At 41.5% G+C, this 24,002-nt stretch overlaps 1 protein-coding gene across 1 annotated transcript in view; it reads left to right on the top strand.

Annotated features, from left to right (window-relative positions):
• The window catches only part of PEPD (peptidase D), a 145,434-nt gene that overhangs the window by 94,324 nt on the left and 27,108 nt on the right, over nucleotides 1-24,002 (top strand). Inside the window, exon 12 of the mRNA XM_041396265.1 lies at nucleotides 13,317-13,465. Coding sequence (XP_041252199.1) covers nucleotides 13,317-13,465 — 149 coding nt within the window. The remainder of the gene's footprint in view (nucleotides 1-13,316; nucleotides 13,466-24,002) is intronic.

Genomic DNA, 24,002 nt, shown 5'->3' with positions numbered 1-24,002 from the left:
AGCATTCTGTGGTGAACACTGAAATAATCAATCTGCTCTAAACCAAACCCTTCCCCTAAGCAGGTGTCTGTTGTCTCTGTGGTCAGAAGGGTCATCCAGATAAATGGGTAGGCTGAGTCACCATTGTAGGCACTTGGCCCTTTTACTCACTATTAACTTTAAATAAAGTCTTCTACTTGGAATGTTGCAAATCACAGCTGGCAGTGATGATGTATGGCCAGGCTGTTCACAAATACTGATTTTCTTCTGTCATCTTGAAGCTCTGACAGCTTGGACTGGAACTGAGCCCTGGACTGAGGTTCACTGCATACTCTCCAGGTATTGCATTACTGATTGGATGCCAAGACCCTTTTGTTTCTGTATTGAGGCTGTATCTGCATTTGCTAGTAGGGAAAATGGAGTCATAAAAGTATTTATTGTAGTTTGCAATCTCCTGCCTTGCACACAAGAGGCTTCCAGCATTTTGGAAAACCAAAGATCTTTCAAAGTTTGGTGAGAAGTAGAATGAAATTGAAAGCTGCTACTCAAGAAGACAATAACCCAAATAAATTGCAGGAGTAGAGATCTGAGTCCTTTAGGCACAAATCCAGAGCCAATGTGCACCTGGGAGTCCTGCTCAGAGAGTGGCAGCCCCCACATGGCTCATTCTTCTGGGCAAGTGTCTCATGAGCAGCTGGCTTTTGTTCACACTGCAGGAAGATGTTGGTTCAATGGTGTGGGGGCCCTTGTGGGAGGTGAAAACTCCGGTTTCAGCTCTTCTAAACTGATCTCTGACCTTGGCTGGAGGTGATGACCTGACCCTGGGGAACAGCATCCAGAACAGGTTCAGTGAGAGCTGGTGTGCTTCTATGGAAAGTGTTGGCTCAACAAATCAGCATCTGCCCTCTGAGAAATGAAAGCTTCCTTAAAAATAATGGAAGGAAATTGCCTTGGGTCCTCCTTTCTGCCTTCTGCCCTTGCCCTGCCAGTGCTGAGTGTGGAGTCACACCATGGCTGAGGAGAGAGGGGAGAACCCTGAGCATCAAAGCCACCTGCAGCAGAGGAAGGGGCAGGGCAAATGTCTCTGCCCACCTTTGTGCTCTGCTGGTTTGTTCTAGAAACCATCAGAGATGAGAACCTGAATATATTTTATGTTTTGATTTGAGAAGTTTCTGAGTAAAATTGGAGTTTATTGCATTTGATTTGCAGCCTGGTGGCTCTGGCAGCCTGACTTTGTGGGCTCCTGGCATAGCCACGTGCCAAATGCATGGCAGGAGTTGATTGTTCTGTTGCAGTTGATCAGCAGGGCTCCTGCAGTGTTTGGCAAATAAAAAATGCTTCTGTGATCTTAAAATGAAGGTTGATTCTTCATGATGAGGCTTACACTTAAATAACAGAAATGTAAGAAAATCAGCCTGGCTCCAGAAGTAACTGAAATAGATACAGCTGTTACCTGAGGTGCTTTCCTGCAGGTGTCACGAGTTGCAGGTCTTGGTATTTTTATGGCATCTGACAAATGTACCTCAGTGAAAATTCAGCACTTTGTAAACAACTCTCATAGGCAGGTTCATTGACCTTCAAGCACTTCGTGACATTTTTGGGGGTTAGTAGGTCCATTTTGGCTTCGCAAAATAATGAAAATAATTGTCAATTCTGCTAAAAAAAAAAAAAAAAAGGAAGAAGAAGCGTTTTTAATACTTTGAAATATCCTCCTAAGTTACTTTGTTAATGAACAGCAGACCCTGAACACAGGCACTCCCCTGGGCTGGGCCTGCTGCAGCACTGGCAGCTGCAGGGGGGCCCTGCTCCCTGCTGGAGCCAGGGCCAGAGGGTCATTTATTCACAGGGCTTGGGTGAAAGCATAAATAAGGGGAGTGCAACCAGCATCAACTGCCTGGGAAGTGTGGCAGACCTAAGAGAGAATCCATTAACCTTCTATTCACAGTGGGACTATCTATTATTTATAAAATAAAACTAGCTTTTAGAAGTTTAAATAGAAGCAGGTTGGATCATCAAAGGATGTCTTTCATTTTATTTGACTGCTTATTTTAACACTCACGTAACTGCTTATTGATTACTTATTTCATTGAAATAATTTACAGATTTTAATGACAGCACTGGGCAGAGTAGTGTCCTTGGTGAAACAGAATCTCTCTCACTGCTGTTCCCATGATGTGCCATACAGCAAAGCAAATTTTACCTGGAAATAGTTTTATTGCATTCAGGTATACCGGAAAACTTTGTTAGTGTCACAAAACCAAACACATCTGTCATAAAAGTACAACCTTTGCATAATGTTAAATGATTTAAATGTGTCTAGGCTGTATCAACAAGCACAGATTTTTGCTGAGTCAAATGACAGAGCTGGGGATATGGAAAACTGTCTAGTATTGCAAAAAGCCTTTATCTGAATGGTTTAACTCTGAGGCATATTTTTGTTTCTACTCTTTTCCTTAATATCCCAGTGCAAATTTAAATCATCAGAATAATACTGACAGCAGGGGGCACTAAAATAAGAGCTGTGGGAAGAAGGGATCTTGCCCAGGTTTCCATATTGGTAACATCCTGTACTTGCCAGAGCAAACACTCAGCAGCCTTCTGGGAGCACTGCCTTTACATGCATGCATTCTGCTCAGGGTGTCAAACTTGGGTTTGTTTCCTTCCATTTGGCACTTGTATGTAACTTCTGGTGTTTTCCTTTTATCATTACCTGTGGTGCTCTCAAAAGATCCTTCTAGCACCTCTCCTGTTGTCATTTCAGAAGCTTTGTTCATCGCAGGGAGTTTTTCCTGGCTGCATGTACAGGTGGTTGGGAAAGGTTGTTCTGGATGAAGCAGAGAGGGAAGATGTTGAATGTTTTTTTAATTAAAAGGGACAAGGACAGTTTTCAGGCTCCCTGGAGTGGCTGGTCACTCCAAGGTGTGTAAAGAAGGGCAGGGTTAGGTTGGATATCAGGAATGTTCTTCCCCAGAGGGTGCTGGCACTGCCCAGGCTCCCCAGCAATGGGCACGGCCCGAGGCTGCCAGAGCTCCAGGAGGGTTTGGGCACCAGGGATGCCCAGGGGGGATTGCTGGGGGTCTGTGCAGGGACAGGAGCTGGGCTGGGTGATCCTTTTGGATCCCTCCCAACTCAGCCTATTCTGTGATTCTGTGAAGAATATCACAAAAAATAGTTGCTTCTTGCAAGAGCCTGCCAGATTCAGTTGTTCATGGCTAAGCCTTCTGTTAGCTGGAATAAAAGTTACTTTGCTGATTTTAATTCTTTGACCTCAAAGCATAATACACAGTTCTCTACAATCCAAAGGTTTGTCAATTCATGTATAATCCATGTGTATTTATCTTTTATACATGCAGACACTATGCATATGCAGTATACATATTGCATTGAAACTATATCTGCACATTTATTGTAATATTGTACAGTTTTATTTGTAGGAAATGCACTATTCTCTTCTTAGGAAGTGGAATGAGTAAGTGCAAGACTTTCTGTGAGTACTGAGTGACTTTTAGTCATTTATTTTAGGAAAACATTGGAAAATTTTCAATAAGTCAAGAAAAGATTTAGGTGAACTTGAAAAAGATATACCAGAAGAGATGGTCGAAATTTGCTGTGTATGTTTTACAAACTCTTTTGTGGAATTCTCAGTATTTTATCAAGTTTTACAATACTAATATCAACCTAGAATCAAAACTCATTTGTCCAGGTGGGGGCAATGTTGTATTTAAAAAGCAGGAACTGACCCTCTTTTTCCATCAGATAATAGAAGTCCTTCCTTTTCCAGCCCAAGTCCTTCAGTGTCTGCTATTAATCCATCTATCCTACAGTACAAAATATTGTATTTATTACTTCTTGAAAGCACCTCTTGTAAGATCTCAGGATGTTCATGTGTCAGATGTCAATGCTCAACTGTTTTATGTGGGTGGGACTAGTATTTTCATTTGGCCTTGTGCACTTTTATGCATTTTGAAGTTCAGTGCTGTAATAATATGCAAAAATTATGGTTAGCTTTAACTTTTCAGTCTGCAGTTTTGAAACAGCTTGTTGGTAGTAATGGTTTTGTTTCTAATAATAATACAAAGTACATTACTGCTACTTACTGGTTGATTGCAAAATTAACTGGCTATCCATTTCTGAAATAATTCCTTTGGCCTGATTCCTCTTGTTTGATTAATATTTACTGTTTTCATCAAGTGTAGGTATTTTTCATTTTGTTGTACCTGTGGACTATATTAATTTTATGCTAATTCAGAAAAATTGAATTTGATTAAAAATAGAGAAATGTATTTGCTAGAATTAACAATAATTTTGCTGTAATTGAATGGGTTCTGTTAGTCCTGGTTAATTCAGGCTGTGAGGTTGCTTACTGTCAGAAATAAGAATAAGCCTATTCACCAAAGCTCAGATCACTAAGTATTAGTAGTGTGTTTGCTGTAACAAATTTTAGCTTTCCTTTAAGTGCTGTATTATGGTCTGCCTTGTAATTTTTGCTGTCTATGATGTATGTGAAATGTCTTTTTAATTGTCAACTGTGAGTTTTATCTGTCATAGTTTTAGCATAGCATTCCCAGCATATTCTGAAAAAAACCTGGCTGCCGTTGGACTTGTAATCCACTTTTTGTGGTGGTCTTTAACACAAATACACATGCAGTGTGATGGAAGTACTATTGATGGATGTTGCTTGTGTTGGATAGAATTCAGCAGCAAAATCTTTCTCATTGGTGTGGGGAAGTCAATTGGATAGGTCAAAATGCAATTTCAGTGGGAGTCTGCCTGGTTTTTAAACCATCAGAGGGAAGTCCCCAGCACAGCTTCTGTGTGCTCCCCCTGAAGCAGATGTCATTCCCAGTCCTTGCATTCAGGTCAGTGTTAGGTCTTCCCTTGTGTCTGTCCAGAGAATCTCTTCTTGCCCAGGCAGGGGCAGAGTCTGGCAGAGCCTCAGGAGAAGTCCTGCTGCTGCTCCAGCCAGGGCTGAGCCCTGTTCAGGGCAGGAGTATTTCTAATTGCTCCCAGCCCACTTCAGGTGTGCCGTGAGGAGTGGGTGATTCTTTCAAACAGGAAAGAAATGTTCTTACAGGCAAAATAGCCTGCTTGGCTGGGGAATAGGCAGCCTCCTTTTTGGAAATACTGGTTGTACTTTCACTGCTGTGCACTTGGCTTGAACTTTTGGACATGTCCATGGAAAGGCTAGCAACTGTCTTCTCAGGGGTTTTTTATTCAGTTGTCAGCTTCTGTAGAGTACTCTAAAACTCCTGTCTGTTGTGTTCCATTTCAGAACTGATAATTTGGGGGCTGCTTGAACAATCAACAAAAAAACCATAGGCTGTCCAAAAAACTAAGTGAACCTGTGCCATTGGACGCTGGCTGAGTTTTCATCGTGGAAAGACATTGGAAGTGTTTCACTTTCATGGACACAGGTGTGTGAGCATGCCCACACACGTAAGAAAACGTGACAATATTTACAGTAAAATCATGAGGTAACATCTGCCCCTTCCCCTGCTCAGCTGATCTCCAATGGTTGTTTGTCAGGGCTGGGCAGCACAGGTCAGAGTGTCCAGACACAGCTGCTGAAAGCCTGTAGTTCTGAATGCCAGCACCCAGGAATCGTCGCCTGTTTTGGAAGTATCAGACTTTTACAATTCACTTTCAGTACCTTCCACTTCTCAGCAGGTCTCTAGAAATGGACTGGTTTAGCAACTGCAGATGTTTGGTAACTCGTAAATGGAGCTCTACTGCTCTTACCCTGTCAGGTGAGACACGTTCTGGTGAGGAACCAGTGAGCTTTGCTGTTGTGTTGATTGGGAAGCAGTCAGCTGCCAATACAGGTTTCTCCCTGAATGCCCCCCTCTCTTCCCTGCAGCTCTGGCTTCCTTGCTCCTTTTTTGAGCATGTCAGCTGCAGCCATGAATGTCCCAGATACTGCCTTTCCAGTGGGGAGGCTCCTAATGGATGGAAACTAGCCAGAACTTGCTGCCACCTCTACTGATTTTTCAGAAAACTGTCTCTGCTAAGGAGAATACTCTGCTGAAGAGAGTGAGTTGAGAGACTTACTAAATATGTCTGTTAAAAATGGATAATAATTAGGGTAGTAAAGACAGAAAAAATAAATCATCCATTCAGCAAAAAGACAAGTCAAATAGGTAGCCCTTTCATCAGAACTTCCCCTGAGCCTGCTCCTGGTCTCTGGCACACTGTCAGCATGGATCTGGCTGAGGTTTTCAGCTGCCTTCTGCATCTTGTGGAGCCCTCATTGCTCCTGCCCCAGAGGTACTAGCATGGTGCTCCCAGTGCTTGTTGTCTGTGTGCAGCACCTCTGTATCAGAAACATGCCTCTGCTTTAGCTGAAACACTGGGAATGGCACTGGGGCTAATTTATCCGTGAACAAGCCAGCCTGAAGATTTTTTGGCTCTTTGCTCTGGGCAAACTTAACATGTTTAAGGAGGCATTAATGCAAACTGCATGGGGATAGAAGAGTGCTTATATTTTGTCATGGAAATTGATTGTTTTAGTGCAGAAACTTAAGGATCTCAGATTTCTTCAACACATAAATGCTGTAAGAAGGGACTCCTTAGCCTGTGGATGAAAATAGCAAGGTGTTTACTGAACCAGCTCTTTCATGCAGCTCCTTTGGTAAATTCAGTGAGATTTAGATTTCATATCCTACGGGAGGAATGGATTTGAAGGTCTGCTTGGCACAAACCATTGTGAGAGGACACTCCCACACGCTGTTGTTGGTTTTCTTTCAGCATCAGGGCTGAAGCAGCAGAGCAGGGGCACAGCTTCCTGCCAGGGGTGCAGCACCCACCACCACACTGCTGCTCTGGTTCTGTGAGCCTGTGTCTGACAGTGAGGGGAAACCCTGAGCAGTGCAGGCACCAACACCCGCTGAAGCTTTTGTGTTCGGTTGCTTTCTTTTCTTTTTTTTTTTTTTTTTTTAATCCAGCCAGCTCAAACTTTTGTGTATTCTTGCTACAGCCACTGAAGTCTGTGTAATTGGAATTGTAGAGATACAGGCAGGCAATCCTCTCTCCTTCAAAATTCAGTGTAGACAGAGATATTTATTTTTATTACACTCTTTCTATCTGAGCAAAGCTTAGCTAGTGGCAGATTTTGTCATCTTCTGTGAGAAGAGTTTGAGATAAGACTCCCATTATCTTTGAGATAGTTTGGGAAAGCCTGTAAAGTGAGACAGTGGTACAAGATGAGCAATGATAAAAAAGTCATGGAGAAGGGAGACAAGATGAAAAGACAGATGAGGAGAAACAACAAGTGTGGGACCCCATGTTTACCTAACTTGCAACTGGGTGGAGAGTAGTGATGCAGCTGTAAGTACATTTATCTGTGTGGCTACAGCCTCTCTTTTTGAAAAAGAGGCTTAAACAAAACCTTGATTTCCTGTGAATACTCAGAATCAAATTTCTTACACAAAAAGTATTCTCCGACACTTTTAAAATGTTATTCTTGACTCCACGGGTGCTGATGACAAAAAGCTGGCTTTAAACCAGTGAGCCATGCCTGGCTTCAAGACAGAGCCAGTACAAGTTCCTTGTCTGCCATGTCAGATGGAAGCTGGTAACAGCAAGGCTTCTCCCAAAAACCTCTTCCTGAGCGTGGCAGGACTATACACTATGCTGTCCCAGTTCTCTCTTGGGTTTGTGATCTTATCTTACCCAGTGTTGTTCTTTTAATTGATAACTCTTGGCTAGTCAAGATGCAAGTGTGTAAGTGTATGGAAGAGTATGTGTCACTTATCTCTCTGTTTTCTTCTTTGTGATATCATTTACATTAATGCATTCTTGTGGTCGCCTATTAAACCACCCTATTTCCACATCAGTTGGCCTGTTTCCAAAACATATCTCATAGAAATGCTGATACCTAGTTCCCTTAAGCTTGAAATTGCCTTAGAAGTGTTTAACCAAACAAACAGTTGGATTTTGTTGGTGTGTGAATACTTAAGGATTTAATTGCTGCATGAAGTGTAAAGCACAGATTGCGCTCTGTGAACTCGGAGCAGAGTATGCTGAGATCACACAGCATAAATCTCCAGCTGGGGTTGACTTGCTTTTATGGCAGTAAGAGGAAGACAAAACTGTGTGTACCTTTATTCCCGCTGTCCTAAGACTGGCTGGCACCAGTTCATGTGCATGGCTGCTCATAGGTGTGCTGGTTAGTAATGGCTCAAACCCCTCACACCACAGTAAATGTTGCTGAGCACAGTGCTTCAGTTTTCACACCTGTTTAACCTGAGGAGTGAGGAGGGCACGGAAAGATAGGGCAATATCAGTTTTCTAATTGCTAGTCTTGCAAAGCCACCCAGGGGAAGGGAGGACTTTGTCCTGAGAATAGGCCGTGGGGAGGCCGTGGGCTGCAGGCGGGCGACGCGCAGAAGGACACGAGGTCGGGGTGCAGCAGGACATCCACCTGGCTTTCACCCAGTCATCGCTGTGCCGCATTAACAGCTGCACAAGAGTCATTATTTTATAACTATCATGAGCAGATCCAGTTCTGAGTGTACAGATCAAGCAGATCTGGGGAGCAGGAAGGTGACAGCTTTATGTGCTAGCTCGTGGGAGTAGATGTAGGCTTCCCAAAAATGCCTGCGAGAGCTTGTCTTTGGGTTGGGTTGGTGGTTGGATCGCAACAATTCATACACATGGCTCAGATATCCCAAATAAAGTATTGCTTCCCATTGTGATATTGGCCATAATTTGCTTCATTGCCTGGCAGTTTCAAATTATTTGACAATAAAAGTGTCAGCAAGCCTATAAAAGTAAAACACATGCTTAAAGGAAGATGATGCTTTATTTTTGAAAATGGTATACAGTGACTTTATGAAGAAAAGAACTATGACTTTTTATAGTCCACAGTGTTCAAATTTAAAGTGTTACGCAAAGTGTTTCATGGTGCTTCACAGTCAAAGGTTAAGAAAGCTAAAATCAATATCAAAATGCATATTATTTTTCTTGGCTTGAAAGCAAAAAATATAACTATAAATCTGCATTTTGTGGTGCCAATATTCTGTGAAAGTAACACAGCCATGTCTTACTCATCCATTTTGTTTCAGAGGGAAAGGAGGGGAAAGGAGCTTTTGTGCTTCACGTTGTGCTTCAGTTCCAGCATTGACTTACAAACCTGTATTCATTTTAGAATTGACAGGACTTGAAATATCTCCTCCAAACTTCCCTCCTGGGTTCCTGCACGGGGAGCAGAGCCCCAGCTGGTTGTACATGGCAGAACTGCTGCAGGGACTTGCTGGGAAGGGCTGGGGAGCTGCTGTGAGGAGGGGCATGTCCAGCCAAGCCTTTCTGCAATGCTGCGGCATGTCACACACGTTTCTCCTTCTTTTTGACTATGATACTGGTTTATGTGCAGAATGATTTAAACTTGTGGGTTTATGTTTTTCCCTGTGAAAGTAATTAAATGCTCTTAGTTATTTTTGAAGGTGGCTTATAAAGGAGGCAGAAGGCACCTTGTGTTCCAGTGCTGTTGGCTAATGTTGGATTACTGGTACATAAGCAAGGCATTCTGTCAGTAGAGCAACTGGCACGTTATCTGATTTTTCTTATACTTTGCATTGTTCAGTTTTAGTTAGTAATGTTTACAGTATTTTGCAATATGTTTTGTAGGAAAGATTATGTTTACACACAGAACTGAAGCCTCCATTGGGAGAGCTATGTCCATACTTCCAAGAAGTTTGGACTATTTTTGCTATGCATCTTTTACTTATGGTATAGCTTCCTGGTCATTCTAGAAAATAAATTGAAACAGTAACATGGAATTTTCATGGGGTGCTCAGGTCTTCTGACTGTTAAACCTGCTTTATATGTCATGAGATTGAGCTGGCTTCCTTAGCTTCAGGCTAAATCAATGAACAGTTTGACATAAAACCTAATGTCTCTCTTTGGTCAGCAAGACTCCTCTGTTCACCATCCCTTTCAAATGCCTCAGAAACCTGACAGCCTCAGCCATATCATCTCGTTGAAATCAGCAATTCACAACTGTGTTCTTGCTGGAAAAGGAGCAGTGAAAGGGTATTTTTAGAATGAAGTTTTTCATCATTCAGCAGAAGACAGAACTCACAGTTAAGTTTTGTTATACAAAATGTAAAGTATATCCAATGCATATGTAATGACCACATACAGTCTGCTAGATGTGTAGCACTTAATTTATCTAAGAGGGAAATATGGTAGGGTTTGGTGAATGTTTATGATATTATTGCATGTGTTGTTCTGTTTTTAAACAGCTCTTAAGAGGTAAGCTATAGGCTTGCTTTCATTTCTGCATTTAATTTGTTTATATTGCTGCTACATTTGATAACAGTCCAAATAGCATTAAGTAGTTGTTTCTGTGTGTGACCCTTTAAAGACTACACTATCAGACAGGTAATTTTGTACATGCAGTTGAGAACAAACTAGAATACACTAGTAGTATTTTTTTCACTAGCAATTTATCATCTAATTTCAGGGTAAAATAAATGTGTTTTTTATATGAAACCTTCTTTTAGAATTTTTTTCTGGTCAGTCAGGAAAAGATAGTAGCTGTCGTACATTTTATTTGATATAAACGTGCTTCACCATTTATTTTGCCTGGCAAGCAAATATATGAAACTGGGATCTTCTCAGGCTCCTATTATTTTCTCAGTATAACTACAACATTTTGGCTATTTCCATGTCTTGGGCAACATTTTAGCTAATGGATATGTTCCCAACTGAAGTTAAATGGAAGAGAATTCCTGATAAGAGCCAAAATATCTCCCAGATGTCCCATTTGGTTTGGATGCTTTCTCACTGAAGCATACAGGCTGGATGGTGTGCTGTGATCTGTGGTGGAATTTGAAAGATCATCTTCCCTCATGTCTCCTCTTGTCTGGAAGCCAAGAGACCTGAACAAATGGTGCTTCCTAGCTTGTGAGCCTTGTTTTGGTGTACCATCAGCTTTGTGATATTTTTTTTTCCCATTGCTCAGTTCTCCACTAATTCAAAAATTATTTAAGAGCCACTGAGTGATGAATGGGTTTCAGAAAATGCTGATAATTGTAAGGTTAATGACATAGGTAAAATTCTGCCTCTGGTAAGTTCAGAATAACAACTTTGCAGGGTAAAATATACAATAAAATATACAAAGCATTGCAACTTCCAGTAGACATGTTCAGGAAGTTCTCAAGTTGTTAGTCACAGCTTTACTGTCACCATGCTGAATTGGCATTTACACTTGTAAGTGCAACAGTTAGACCACAGAGCCACTGCAGAGCCCACAGAGCATCTTGAGACTTGATTTGTGACCTTGAAAGGGTCAGTCTGGGACCTTGAAGACTTGAAACTTGAAAGTACCCTGAAGCTTGATTTGTGACCTTGAAAGGGTCAGTCTGGGATGTGTTCAAAGATTTAGAACTGATCTCTTTCTTGTTGGTACATTGCAGCATGTAGCAGCTTCTTCCATGATTCCCAGTTGCTGCAACTACTTTTCTGTATCTGTAGATTTTTATGTGCATCTTTAGTAATTTTTAGAAGTGAATCTTACCAAAAAATCAAAACTTAGGCAGTGTTGATAGGGTTACTGATTTTGAGGTTCGGCCAGGCTGGTTTACAGTTTCTATGCTGGTGTCCAACACCCTGACATTTGCTGTATGTTTTGTATCTTTTTTTTCAGCTAGCAACTCTCTGGGTTAACATTCCATATTCTGTATTTAGGTGAATGACTGTGGTGTGTGCATGAGCCTGGTAACACAGGGAGCTTTGCAGTTCTCTCTGCAGCACTCTCCTGAGGAGTTGCTCCTGCAGCTTTAAGCCTCGTGTAGTTCTGCAGCTGCAGCCACTGGAGCAGTTCCTGATGTTCCAGTCCTGCAAGTCTCTGCAGCTGAGCCTTGCCCAGTTTGGGGAGGCTGGCAAAGACTCCAGGCAGGACAGAGATTCACTCAGTGCAGAGATTTGTTCATGGAGGAAATTGTACAGTGGATTTTAAAAGTTCTTGGAGTAAGTCTTCATGTGTCTGTGTGTGCAACGCAGCAAGAAGAGTCCTAGCCCTGCTGAAATATTCTTTAGTTTTATCATGATTGCCTTTGTTTATTCACTGCCCTTTGTTTTCAGTAGCAGTTGTGTTGGAAATGGTGATCAGCTAGAGCAGGGTGTGATAGCAGTTTTTGTGGTAGCTTATATTCATCCTTACCTAGTCACATATGCTGCTTGGGGGCAGAGCTACACTGCACAGTTTTCCTAATTGCTGCTGTAATTAGGACTCAGTGGCAGAGAGGGTGCCCCCGTGGAGTGCCCTGCCTTCTGCTTGTGCTGACTGACCCTGCTGTGAAAAAGCAGCAAGAGGAGGGAAACTCCAAGGTTTTCAAACACAGTGAAGGAAAATCTTTTTTCTTATGGTGACTAGCCTCTCATGGTTGTTTGGGATGGTTGGAAGAAGACTTAAATTCATAGATTTCAATTCTGACTCATTACCATAGAAATCAGGAGGTCACACAAATACTGTATCGAGATCAAAACCTTGTATGTAAAATGTGCCTTCCTGTAATCAAACATGATGAACCAAGGGGGTTATTTGCTCAAGTGTTTTCTGGCCCAAGTGGTTATTTGGTTATTTACTGATTTCTGATCCTGCTGAAGGCAATGCAATGCCTTATCAAGCAGGCTTGAGAAGCATAGCACTGCAAATGTCTAACGTGGTTCTCACAAGGGTGTAGAGTCCCACTTGCTGTTCTTGTAGCTTGATTTCTGGCAGCTGAGCAATCAGTGGTGAGTCATTTATTCATGTATAGAATAAATGACCAAGGGGTAAGCCAGGTTTTTTGCCCCTGTAAAAGAAAGCACTTCATTATTTGTTTCTTCTCCCTCTGATGCAGAAAGCTGTACTGTGTGTACTTCTATGGCTGGCTCTTTCCATAATCCTTATTCCATTAACATTTCTTTGTTAAGTGGGATTCTGTTTTGGATGTTGAATACTGTATGTGGTGCTAGCACTTTTCAGGAAAGAAAAAAAAGGACATGTTTTTTCTTCTGAGAAGAATTCCTAGAAACTGGAACTGAGGAGTTTAAAGTGAATTCTTCATGTACTTTTTATCTTCCTTTCTGTGTTCTCTGAGCATTTCCATCCTGGACCAGCACAGCCCATAAAGGTTTCCATTTAAGCCTTATGGAATGCACCCTTCTGCCAGGAGATTCCAAGGGACTGTCATCCTGTTTTACTTAGAACAGGGTTCAAGCAGTTCAAGATTACATTGGTGATCTACCAAAATGTAGTTGTTATTGAGTGCAGAGCAAAACAAAGATCCACTATGTTCTCCTATTTCTTTGGAACTAAATTTTCATTTCTTTCCCCTGTGTTTCCTTTTCAGCCTGTTTGATATGGGAGGAGAGTATTACTGCTATGGCTCTGACATCACCTGCACCTTCCCTGCCAATGGCAAGTTCACAGCTGACCAGAGGGCTGTCTACGAGGCAGTGCTGAAGGCCTCACGGGCTGTGATGGCAGCAGTCAAGCCAGGTAAAAGATCTGTCAGCAGGAGGTAGCAGCATTCAGGCTGTCAAATCAATTATGTTTGCATTTTAGAAAGTGTTGGAAGGGAACAAGATGATAAAATTAATTTCCATGGTTAAGCAGCTCCTAATATATACAAGTAGGATACACAACATTTTCCATACACTTTCAAAGACATAGCATAGAAACAATTATTAATACAATTAATAAGATACTTTAATCTTTTTTTTTTTTAATTCCTTTCATCTACAAGTGACAGTTGTTACTCAGATGTGTCTTTACACAGCCAGCCATCTTTTCAGGAAGTTTATGCCAAATGCTGAAGTCAGAGTTCGTGTGAGCACATGTTGTGCTTCAGTTTGTTTCAAGTATCTTCTGTATTTTATGTGTAGGCACAATAGAAATCTTCTGTTGAAGAAGAGGATGGAGTGTGCATCTTTGGGAAGGATAATTAGCCTTAAAAAGCACTGGCTATTCACTGTATGCCTTTATATTGCAGGCAAACTGATTCAACAAATACACATTTTCCTTTGAAACAACTGTCTGGCTTAATGAAAACCTTATTTTTCTCCCATTCTGCTTTCAGGCCAGCAAATAAATGTTTTAGAGCTAGCTGCTGCTGTAATTTTGTCACTGGTGAAGGTACTTGAGCATTTCTCAGTATTACTAATGGAACATCTTCAAGAAGAATGTACTCAATGCACAAAGCACACTTATCCTTTAAATGTGCTGCATTAGTCTTGAGTGCCTGAGCTTTCTGGATTGCCTGTTGGAACAGAAGCAATTTTCCTGTTGTACAGGCTGGCAGCAGCTCTAGTGGTTTGAGCAGTTTGGAAGGGAGTGATGCCTTAAGTTTTAGCTTCCATATTTTCCAGATTCTGCATTAGTATATAACTCTGAACTTCATATAGAGTGTTAGCAAGTTCTCCTCACAGTTTAGTCAGATAAAGCAATCCTTTTCCAGCCTGAGAACTGAGGACACCATTGCAGCTTCAGGCCCAAAAAGTGTAAACAGCAGTGAATAGAGGAGAGCAAACTGGGAAGATGAGACTTCATAACCTGAAGCTGTAATTGGACCATGAACCCCAATATGGAAATGGACCAAAACTTACAAAAGCTGAAAACTCATGATCCCTTGTCCATCTTGGGTGTAGCCTTGGCCAGGCTCTTGTACTGCCCAAGGTGTATCCTTTGAAAGCCTTTTCAATAAATCCCTGTTTATTCCTTTAACTCTGTCTAGCCTCTGTTCTAGGTAGCCTCTCAAGGCATCAGGAGAAATAACACTTGGTGTTTATCTGCAAAATGAGACTATTTTGCTCTTTTAATAACAGTATACATTCTTCATCATCTGCTGTTCCTCCCCTCAAGACTAACCCCTATTCCTCTTTACAGTTCGTGTTGCATTTCAGTGTCACCTTTACGTAATATTTTTAGCAGTATTTTATGCTAATAAGTTGCAGACTGTATTCAGAATTTGAGAGCTAATATGATGTTGTGCTCAGGGTGGTATAGAGAATTTTTCTGTGTGCTGAACACTTTATTTACAGTGTCAGAAAATAAGGACATACTAAATTGAGTATTTCTGAGAAGTAGTTGCAAGGGTCTTTTACTAGCTTTGGGAGCTTGAGATCCACAGACAGACAAATCATTCTTAATCTCTGGCAGAAAAAGGGACTGAACTTTCTGTTCTTACTGTTTTTCTGCCTGTTTGGAAGAACAGTGCAAATGGATTAATACTCTTCATGAGACTAGTAATGATGAATTTTGTATGTACAGAAAATGGTCTGTGGACTGGTTCATTGGTTTCATTTCTTTTGCTCTTCAGAGTGCGATGAAATGCAACCTGGACTCTTGAATTACAAATCCAGTTAAGAGTCTGGTAACATGCAAAAATTTTCACTATCTGAGAAATCTGCTCTTTAGGTCCTTTTTAAGATCTCCTGGAAGACCAGGATTCAGAAAAAGGAGAAATAGAAATGCTGACCTTTACAGCATGGCTAGTGTCACAGACTTGTGAGGGTGCTGAGAAACCCCAGAGCCCCTCGAGGGGCTGGTGCCATTGTCACTGCTGTCCAGAGGGAGACTCAGGGAGAGAGGCTGCAGCCTCCTTAAGCAAACCTCATTTGGGAGCTCCTTGGCTAAAGCACTAGGGTCTGCCCCTGGGGGAGCCAGGTACTGTCAGAGGGGAGCAAGAAATGAGGATGTGAATTCACAGGAGTCTCTTCTCCCTGTAATACTTTGTGTCTCCAAAAGAAGAGGCAAGAGAGCTTGCAGGGTTAGAGGCACTAAATTTAAAATCCAGAGCCATCATGTTTCAGTGAGATTTTCTGGATTATGGAGCCTATGTTAATTTTGCTGTTATTTTTGCTAGTCTTCATTTCCCAGGGTTCCTAAGGTCAGAGGCAGCCAAGTACTGGTCAGGTGGCAGGAGCCATTCCTGGAGCAGGCTGGGTGAGAGTGGGCACAGCACAGTCAGCAGCTGTAGGAAATGCTGTTTATCTCCCTAATTGTGCCTCGTGGCAGGGGGTCACAGGGCACATCTAGTATGTTAATGATTCCTGGGGTCTTTCTGTCTGCAAGATAGGGAGGGGGTACTTTAGGGAGAGTCACTGACCAAATACTGGGTTACATAACTGTGTTTAGGGAAGGACACAGCTTGCTAGCAACCTTAAACATTCTCTATAAGTGTGCTTGATTTAGAGATTTTAATATCTTTTTACAGTTTGGCACTCATGTGAACCTAATTAACTTTTGAGTGCACATACTTTCTGAGCGACAATAGACCTCCTAATGCATTCTGTGTATATTTCTATATACAAACAGTTGTTATGATTTTTAAAATACTCCAAAACATTGTATTTCATTATGGAGAAGCATTCATCTGCTACATTCTGTGCATGGTCCAAATGAACAAACAGCTCTAATCATATATGTGGGTCTCTTTACCTTAGAGCTCCAAGAACAGAATTCCTTCTGCAAGGCAAATAATATATTCTGAAAGTCAATAAACACTCTCTGTGGTATTACAGCCCAAGCTCAATGCAGTTGTCACAACTTCTGCCACAAACAAAATCTGTTTAAAATAAAAGGGGAGGAAGACTTACTCAGTTTTGCTTAATCAGCAGGTTTGAAACCACTGAACATGGAGCACTGATGAAGACAGTGATGCTTGTCACTGAAGAGAAAGTCAGAAAAGTGCACTTGTGTGGCAGTGGGCTAATTGTCTTTCCTACAAAGTCAGGCCTATGATCCAAGATGTCAGAGAGGAATGTTGCATTTCTGCTTAGGGGATATTCTTAATTGTGTCAAGTCCATCTGCATTAAATTTCCTCTTCCACAGAACTAGAATACAGGGGCAGATGTGCAAAATATTGACAGTTTCATTTCCTTCAGTGGCTGAGGCATTGTCTATTTCTTTCTCAGAACAGTGATTTGAGAAACAATTTGCTTTACAGATATATGCTACATAGAAAGAATAGTTTAAAAAAAGTGAAATTGTAAAGCATCGTGTCTCAGAGTATTCCAGAAGTTAGTGTCCTATTTCTGCATTCTTTTTTAGTCTCACTGAATTTGCCAAAGGTTGAGGCACATTAAATGCAGTCCTGGAGCACATCTCCCAGTTCACTTTCATCTGAAATGAATTCAATTCATGCACTTCAAAATTCCACTGTGTACACAAAAACACAGTAAGTGGGGACAACCAAGAGATTTCACCTCCAAGGATGATTGGAATTAAATGTTCCTGTAGATAACATTCATTGTTTCTCACTCTGCTGTCTTCACACAATGCATATAACAGTAAGAGCTGAGCTAATGAGCAGCTATTCAGTAATTTAGTTTAACCTTTTGTTCTGTGCATGGCCTGGAGCTGTTTATTGCCTACTGTTCAAAACCTGCTCTGAATCCAAAATTATCAACGTCCTCACCAGTTTTTCTCAGAGTGCTCCTCATAACAGTACACAGGTGCTGGGCAGGCAAGGAAGTTTGCTTGCACTGCATCTTAATGATGTGCAAGTGTGCAGCAGTCCCCCTTCTGCAGCCAGGAGCCAGCAGGCTAAAGAAGTTCTTGTAAAAGCTATTGACTCATTTGGGATTCCAAGATGGAAATTCTTCAGACTCAAGATCATTTTTAAGAGAGTTGAACAGTGCTCTTGCTCAAACCCCAGCTGTTTTGACCTCTGTTACAGCTGCTGAGTGCCCAGCCTTTCTGCAAATTGCACTCCAAACCAAACTCTGGTAAAATGAAAGAAAATTATTAAGGAAAAAATGTAAAATATATTTTTAAAAACTCCTGTGTTTGAAGCAAGTTGCTTAGCATCCTGTAGGGAGCCTGAGTCTGGTGCAAGAAAGGTTGCTGATTACCAGAGGCAACTTTTAGGTATGTTTGCCATGCTTGCCTGCTTGTGAAGTCTCTTGGGTTTTATCTTGCTTGTTTTCAGCTTTTATAACAGATGGAAGAGGAGTTATATAATGAACAGAAATCTTCAGTGGTTTATCAGGAGCTGTGCTTGCCTCGGTGGTTGGAGTCTACTTTGGGTGGCCCTAAAAGTAAATTATCTTGGAGCTTCCTGTGGATTTGCATCTTGTGGTTGGTGGGAAGCTCTGCTTGGTCTGGTGGAAGCTTTTCCCTGGTACTTCTGAGGCTCTCCTCCATGGCTGTAGTAACACATGAATGGATGTTGCAGTTTTGCTTGCATGAGATCTTCTGTCCTTTAGCCAGCTGCCTTCATTGCAAAACATAGCCCCGGGTCTCTTCCTCTGGCAAGTGTCACTGAATATTTTTTAACATTTTTAAAGATTTTCCTGCAGGACTGGAATAGGCAGCATTATCAGAAGGGCCTAGGTACTATTGAAATCCTGTGTAAAGGAGTAGATGTCCATGTCAGTGAAGGACTGAACCGTAACACGTCAGCACCAAGGGGCCAAGCAAAGCTCACACAGACACTGTCAGTGGATATTGCTCAACTCTGGAGTCCTTGATGCTATAACCATAAAATTACTGCTTTTAGTGTAGCTCTCCCCCACCCCCATAATTGCCCAGGCTTAAAAAAGCAAACTCTGGTGGAAAAATAGTATTGTGTAGCACACCCTCAGTAGGCATGAGGCTGCTGAGGGCAGTGGGGAAGGGCAGGGTGTGAGGTCTCAGCTCTGATGTCTGGAGCACCTCCAATGGACACCTCTCTTGGCAGCAGCTGAAAGCCTGAACTGCAAGAATAGATTAGACTCTTCTGGGAGCAAGTTGGACATGTCTGTTAATAGTGGAGAGACCTGAAGGATTAGCAAGGGCACATGTGCATGGCTCCCAAATCTGTCTCACTCCATTCTTTATCCTAGTTGCATAAGTCAGATCCAATGTCTATATGTTACCTTTGTTATCCATCATTTGGCACTAGTTACCTGGGAGACCACTATTTTTTGCTCTTTGGAATTAATATCAATCTATTTGGGAAAAAAAAAGTGTGAAATAATTTGTTTTGCTGAAACCTCAAGAGAACAATTTGTTGAAGAAACATGATGTAACTTTCAAGTTAACCCTACACTGAGCCAGGGGTTGGTACCCTCCTGGTATCCCTCCTAACCTGAGTCACTGCATGCAGTGCTGAAAACATGAAACATGCCCATGGAAATGCCAGTGGTAGAGGCCAGGGAGCTGCTGCTGAGGAGCAGTGCCCATGTTCTCAGCTGTGGCTGTGCCCAGGGCAGGTGGTGCTGGGTCTCTGTGAGGTGTGGCCACTCCTAGCCCAGCCCTGGGCACCACCCTGTTCTTGCACCAGTGTGTTACTGTCAGTGACACAGAGCCCGGTGGTGTTGGGGGTGTTTCTGTGGAGTGGCTTCTCTTTTATTCTTCAGCAAATGACTGTGTGTTTATACCATGGGCAGCCTCTCAAGTGATTTCTGCTATTTGTTGGTCGGGTTATTATCTTAAGCATTTAGAGAATACTAATAATTTCAGTTCTATAAATTAATTCCTAGTTGATGAGGACAGTGTGGTTGCTACATATAGAAAGTTTCTATGTACAGTTTCTGTTTATAGAAACATTGAAGTTTCTGAAATATAATAAGTTGCTACTGTGTTGAGAGAAAACTAAAAAGGAATTATGCCTATCTCTCAGCTTTGCAATTAGAACTATTTTGCATTAATGCACTAGAGCATAAACAGAGTCTTTAAGATTAATGAGCTAAATATTGAAGCAATCACATACTTTCCATCTTCATCCTTTTGCAATTGCATCCTGGGACCTCCAAGCATTACTCTCTGTCTTTTCTGTACACTAATGGAAAATCACAGAAGAAGGGGAAGGAAGGGAGCTGGTTGTGCTTAGCATGCCTGATACTACTGCAAAATCTATGTCGAAAAAATCTTTTTTTTAATCTTTAAAGTTAAGTACATTAGTATTTGGGGTGCAAGGAAGAAGTAATTAGAATACCTCGCTCTGTAAGGTCCATTGTCCTAAATTCCAGTTTCAAAAAAGATCTCCTTGTCTAGCAAACTGCTCCCAAGGAACAGTTGAGTAAGGCGAGGTTGGCAGCCACTCAAGTCTCTATCTCTACATTTTTATGATTTGAAAAGCTTGTGTATACAGAGTCCCCATTGAATCAAAATTGCATTCAGACATTAGCTATGCAGCTGGGAATATTTGCTGATTGATGTTTGTTTGTTTCAATAAAATGAAAAATAAAAATAAGTTCCAAATATGCACAGAAGTTGTTGTTCATCACATCAGTTTATGTGCAGCGTGAATTCCTCCTTGGGATACTGACATTACCACAGGGTTTCCCTATAGAATTTCTATCTCTGCATTTTTCAATTTGGAGCTCATATGAATATCCCCAAGTTCTGCATTTTACTATCCAAGGCAGTGAGTATTGCCTTGCCTCTGGCTTTCAGGCTTTGCTTTTCCAATAAATGCATTTGAGGAAGGTCTTGAAGAAAATCCCTGCCCCAGGACTAATATCTCTGATAATACAAGATGGAGGTTTCTCCATGTTAGGGCTGGAAGGTTCCTTGTGTATGGCTCTCCCAGAAATCCAGTTTCACTTAAGGACATGGGTTCTTTAAGCTCTTAAATCCTGTCTTCCAGGGTCCAAGATCAGACTTTGCAGATTTCAGTGATGCCAGGATTGCCTTCTTTGACCAAGAAAGTGCAGTCAAATACACTTCAAGTACAGTCAAAAACATTTCAGGCAAAGAAGTAGACCTACATGCCAAGCAAATAAAAGATCCTTTTATTAATCATGTAGATACCAGCTGATCCTCAGAGCCTACAAGAAATGAATACCCTTTTGCTGTAGATGCTAAATAAATTCAAAGTAAGTAGTTCCCAAAAGACTCAGGTGTTTTGAGATGGACAGACCAAGGGGAGCAGGCTGGAGCAGCCAGTGAGCACAGGCCAGCAGTGTCTGGCTCAGAGTTCAGAAAGCTCTCTGTAGCTGCTGGTCCCTCCTCTGTCTTTGCTCCAGGTGCCTCATTGGGTCAAGTCTTGCATTTTGCAGTTGAGAATTGATGTTTGAAGGTGTTTCTCTAATGTTAGGAGCTACCCTCCCACTCTGTCATTTCTTTATCGTGTTCAGACAATTTCAAAATGAACAATTTGAGAACCAGAATGATTCAGAGGGTCCCATCCGTAGGTCTGAGACTGAGGACTTCCTTTGAAAACCAGGAGAAAGAGTCCTTGGGAGTCCTCTAGGATGGAACATCACAGGTCTACCATGAGCCACCTCCAGAGGCAGCCTGGAAGGCAGGCTCAGTGTGTTCCTGTGGGTGAGTGCTGTGTCCTGCCTGCAGTTTGAGTGTCAGCCACTCCTGGTGTCCCCTTGCTGCAAAAGGATGTGTTGTTTGTAGGTGCAGGATGCAGAATCAAGTTAATCCCATGTGGTCTTTGTCCTGTGAGCAGCTGTAACTGCATGAGTTGAGCTGCTCTGCAAAACTCTGACCGCTTTTTGTGCATTTCTCCTGATTTCTTCAGGGTTTTTTAATTGTTGTAACTTCCTAACTGCTTTGAAATGCAGGGGTTGTCTTAGGTAGTTTTCCCATGTACAGCCTTCCAAGGAATGTTGTGAATTAGAAAGACAAAACAAAGAGGCCACTTTATTTTCTAGTATTTTGCTTCCTCCCTGTTTGCCTGATGCTAAAGGATCGAAGTGGTAAAGCTGATGGGGCAGAGGGGTAAGCCCAGGGACTTTACAGGGTCAGGGGTCTGTACTTTACTACAGCAGGATGTGGAGAATGGTGTGTCCTCGTTTGGTGCCTAAATACTGAGGCACAGTTCTTTCAGTGAGACTGTCAAGAAGTAAGTTTAGTGAACCACTAGCAGTTTCATAAATAACCTATTTAAACAACAAAAAATGCTGTGATTTGAATTCAAAGCAGCAGTATGATTCCCTTTTCTATTTATTTTCTAGTAAAATGCCTCTAACAAAGAAAGAAGAGTGGAGAATCCAGCTCAGGTAGAATAGTACCAAGAGCAAAGATTAAAATAACTCAATTAAAGAACTGTTTAATAAAAACAGTTTAATGAAAACTAATAGCTAGGGTATATATTTGGCATAGCAGATCATATTACCAGCAGGTATTTCTGTTATTAAGTTGAGCAGAGGTGTACTTGGCAACATATGCAAATTCAAAATTTGCAGCTTCACAGGTTACTGCTTCTTTTTGTCCACAACAGTTCTATAACTTCTTTACAATTCAGATTGATTTTTGGTTTCTAATACTGTTTAAGAGTAATTGTCACTGTATCCAACTAGGATTGAAATCTATTATACCTAAAGAAAATAACTGTAACTGTTGCTAATATTTATCCTCCCAGGTAGAAGGTTTTTATTCACAGGCAATGGGAGTTTTTTGCATGGAAGTTTTTTTTAATATGTTTGGTCCAGAGTTGTGCTTAGTGGAACACCATGTGGTCATGTTTCTCTGTAGTGCTGTATAAAAACAGTAGCTGATTTTGGTGATAGTTTAAAAAGAAACTGGACTGTAAACTGGAATTTTTGACAATAGCACAACAGGGAAGGCTGTAAGAGCACGATCTGTTTTACAGTTTGTATAATTTCAAGATGTCCGTATGAATTATTCCCATTCAGATTGTCATATTTTAGTCAAAGCACTGCTGATCATTATTAATCTGCTGTAATATCTGCAGCAAAACAATTCTTCTCAGAAATAAAAAATTAATGACAGAAGTTGAAGATTTTATTCCTGTTCCTCTGAAGGGCAAATGCTTTTAGGACATTCGTATTCACAAATCTTACTGAATGGCACCACAGTATTATTTTTCCCTCCTTGCAGTTCAGAATGTGTTACTGTGTTGAAATACAGATTGGAAAGTAAATCTTGTCAATGTATGTTTTTAAAAGCTATTTGTAATCTGCTCTCTCTCTCTTCTCTATTGAATGGATGGACTGTACTTTTTTGCTGGCATTAATGTTCATCAATTGACAAACAAAGAATTCAACAAAAGTTGAATACTGCCTCTCTGAGATGGACCCAGCAAAGGTAGAAGAGCTTTCTGTGGTGTGTTAATTCTGGTTTTGTCAGTGTAAATGGTTGAGGCATTGCTGCTACTCAGGAAATAAAAGCAGAAGGCACTAAAGGATGCATTGACGGTACTGCCAGTCAAATTGAAAATCTTTATTCTTTCAAGACATTAATTAAAAATGGTATGATTGATTCCTGGAGCTCCCATTGTTGGTCATGTAACCTGGCCCTGTCCAGCCCAGCAGTAACCTATGGCAAGAGGTGAGAGAAAAGGGAGTGCTTTCTGCCAGCTTCAGCAGGTCCTGCAGACCCTCTGTTGAAATGTGAGGGCTCTGACTGCACACCTGGGAGCTGCTCATCCTGCCCTGGGGGACAGTGACCACTGCAGCATGCAGGGGCCTGAAATAATGCTGACTTACCCACAAGGGTAAAAAACAGGCACGTGAAACTGTTGGGCCTTTCTGCCCTGAAATCCTTCTCATCTCAAGGTACCTGAGCAGAGTCTGCAGGAGCTGCCATGGCTCAGGGGCAAACCTGCAGCTTTCCAGCTCAGTGGATTTTGTCACTACTTTCAGGGATTCTTCAAAGGTGTGGCTTGCACAAGCAAATACATTTAGATATCTTTGCAGACTCAGCCTAAATTAGCTGCAGGTTTTTTGCCTTTCCATATTGGATGGGGTTTGGTTTAAGAGCTTTGTTTTAAATCCTTTTTTCCTAATCGTAACATGCTGTATATTGTAACATTGTACAATTCTGATTTTAATTGTGACTTTTGGGGAATGAGCTGCCTGTAACTTGTCTGATTTTACCTGCCCTGATTTTCTCACAGCTCAGTGTTCAGCAGTTGTGCTTGATATTTGTTGTAATTTGAGTTGGTTGAAGTGCAAAGTTCACAAGTCCTTCAGTCTTGACACTGCATCAGCTGTACCTGTCAGAGTGCAAACCTGCCAGACATAAATTATGCTGTTTGCCCTGAGTCTTATCTAAACAGGGTCTTTTCTGAGCTTCAAAGATTGATAAGTTTCCACACTGCAATCACTCCCTCCAACACTTCCTTCATTCTGT

The sequence above is a fragment of the Onychostruthus taczanowskii genome, unplaced genomic scaffold (assembly GCF_017590055.1).
Source record: "Onychostruthus taczanowskii isolate IOZ18803 unplaced genomic scaffold, ASM1759005v1 scaffold127, whole genome shotgun sequence".
NCBI lineage: Eukaryota > Metazoa > Chordata > Aves > Passeriformes > Passeridae > Onychostruthus > Onychostruthus taczanowskii.
Note: the sequence above shows the minus strand (reverse complement) of the source record. Positions and strands in the feature narration are given on the sequence as shown.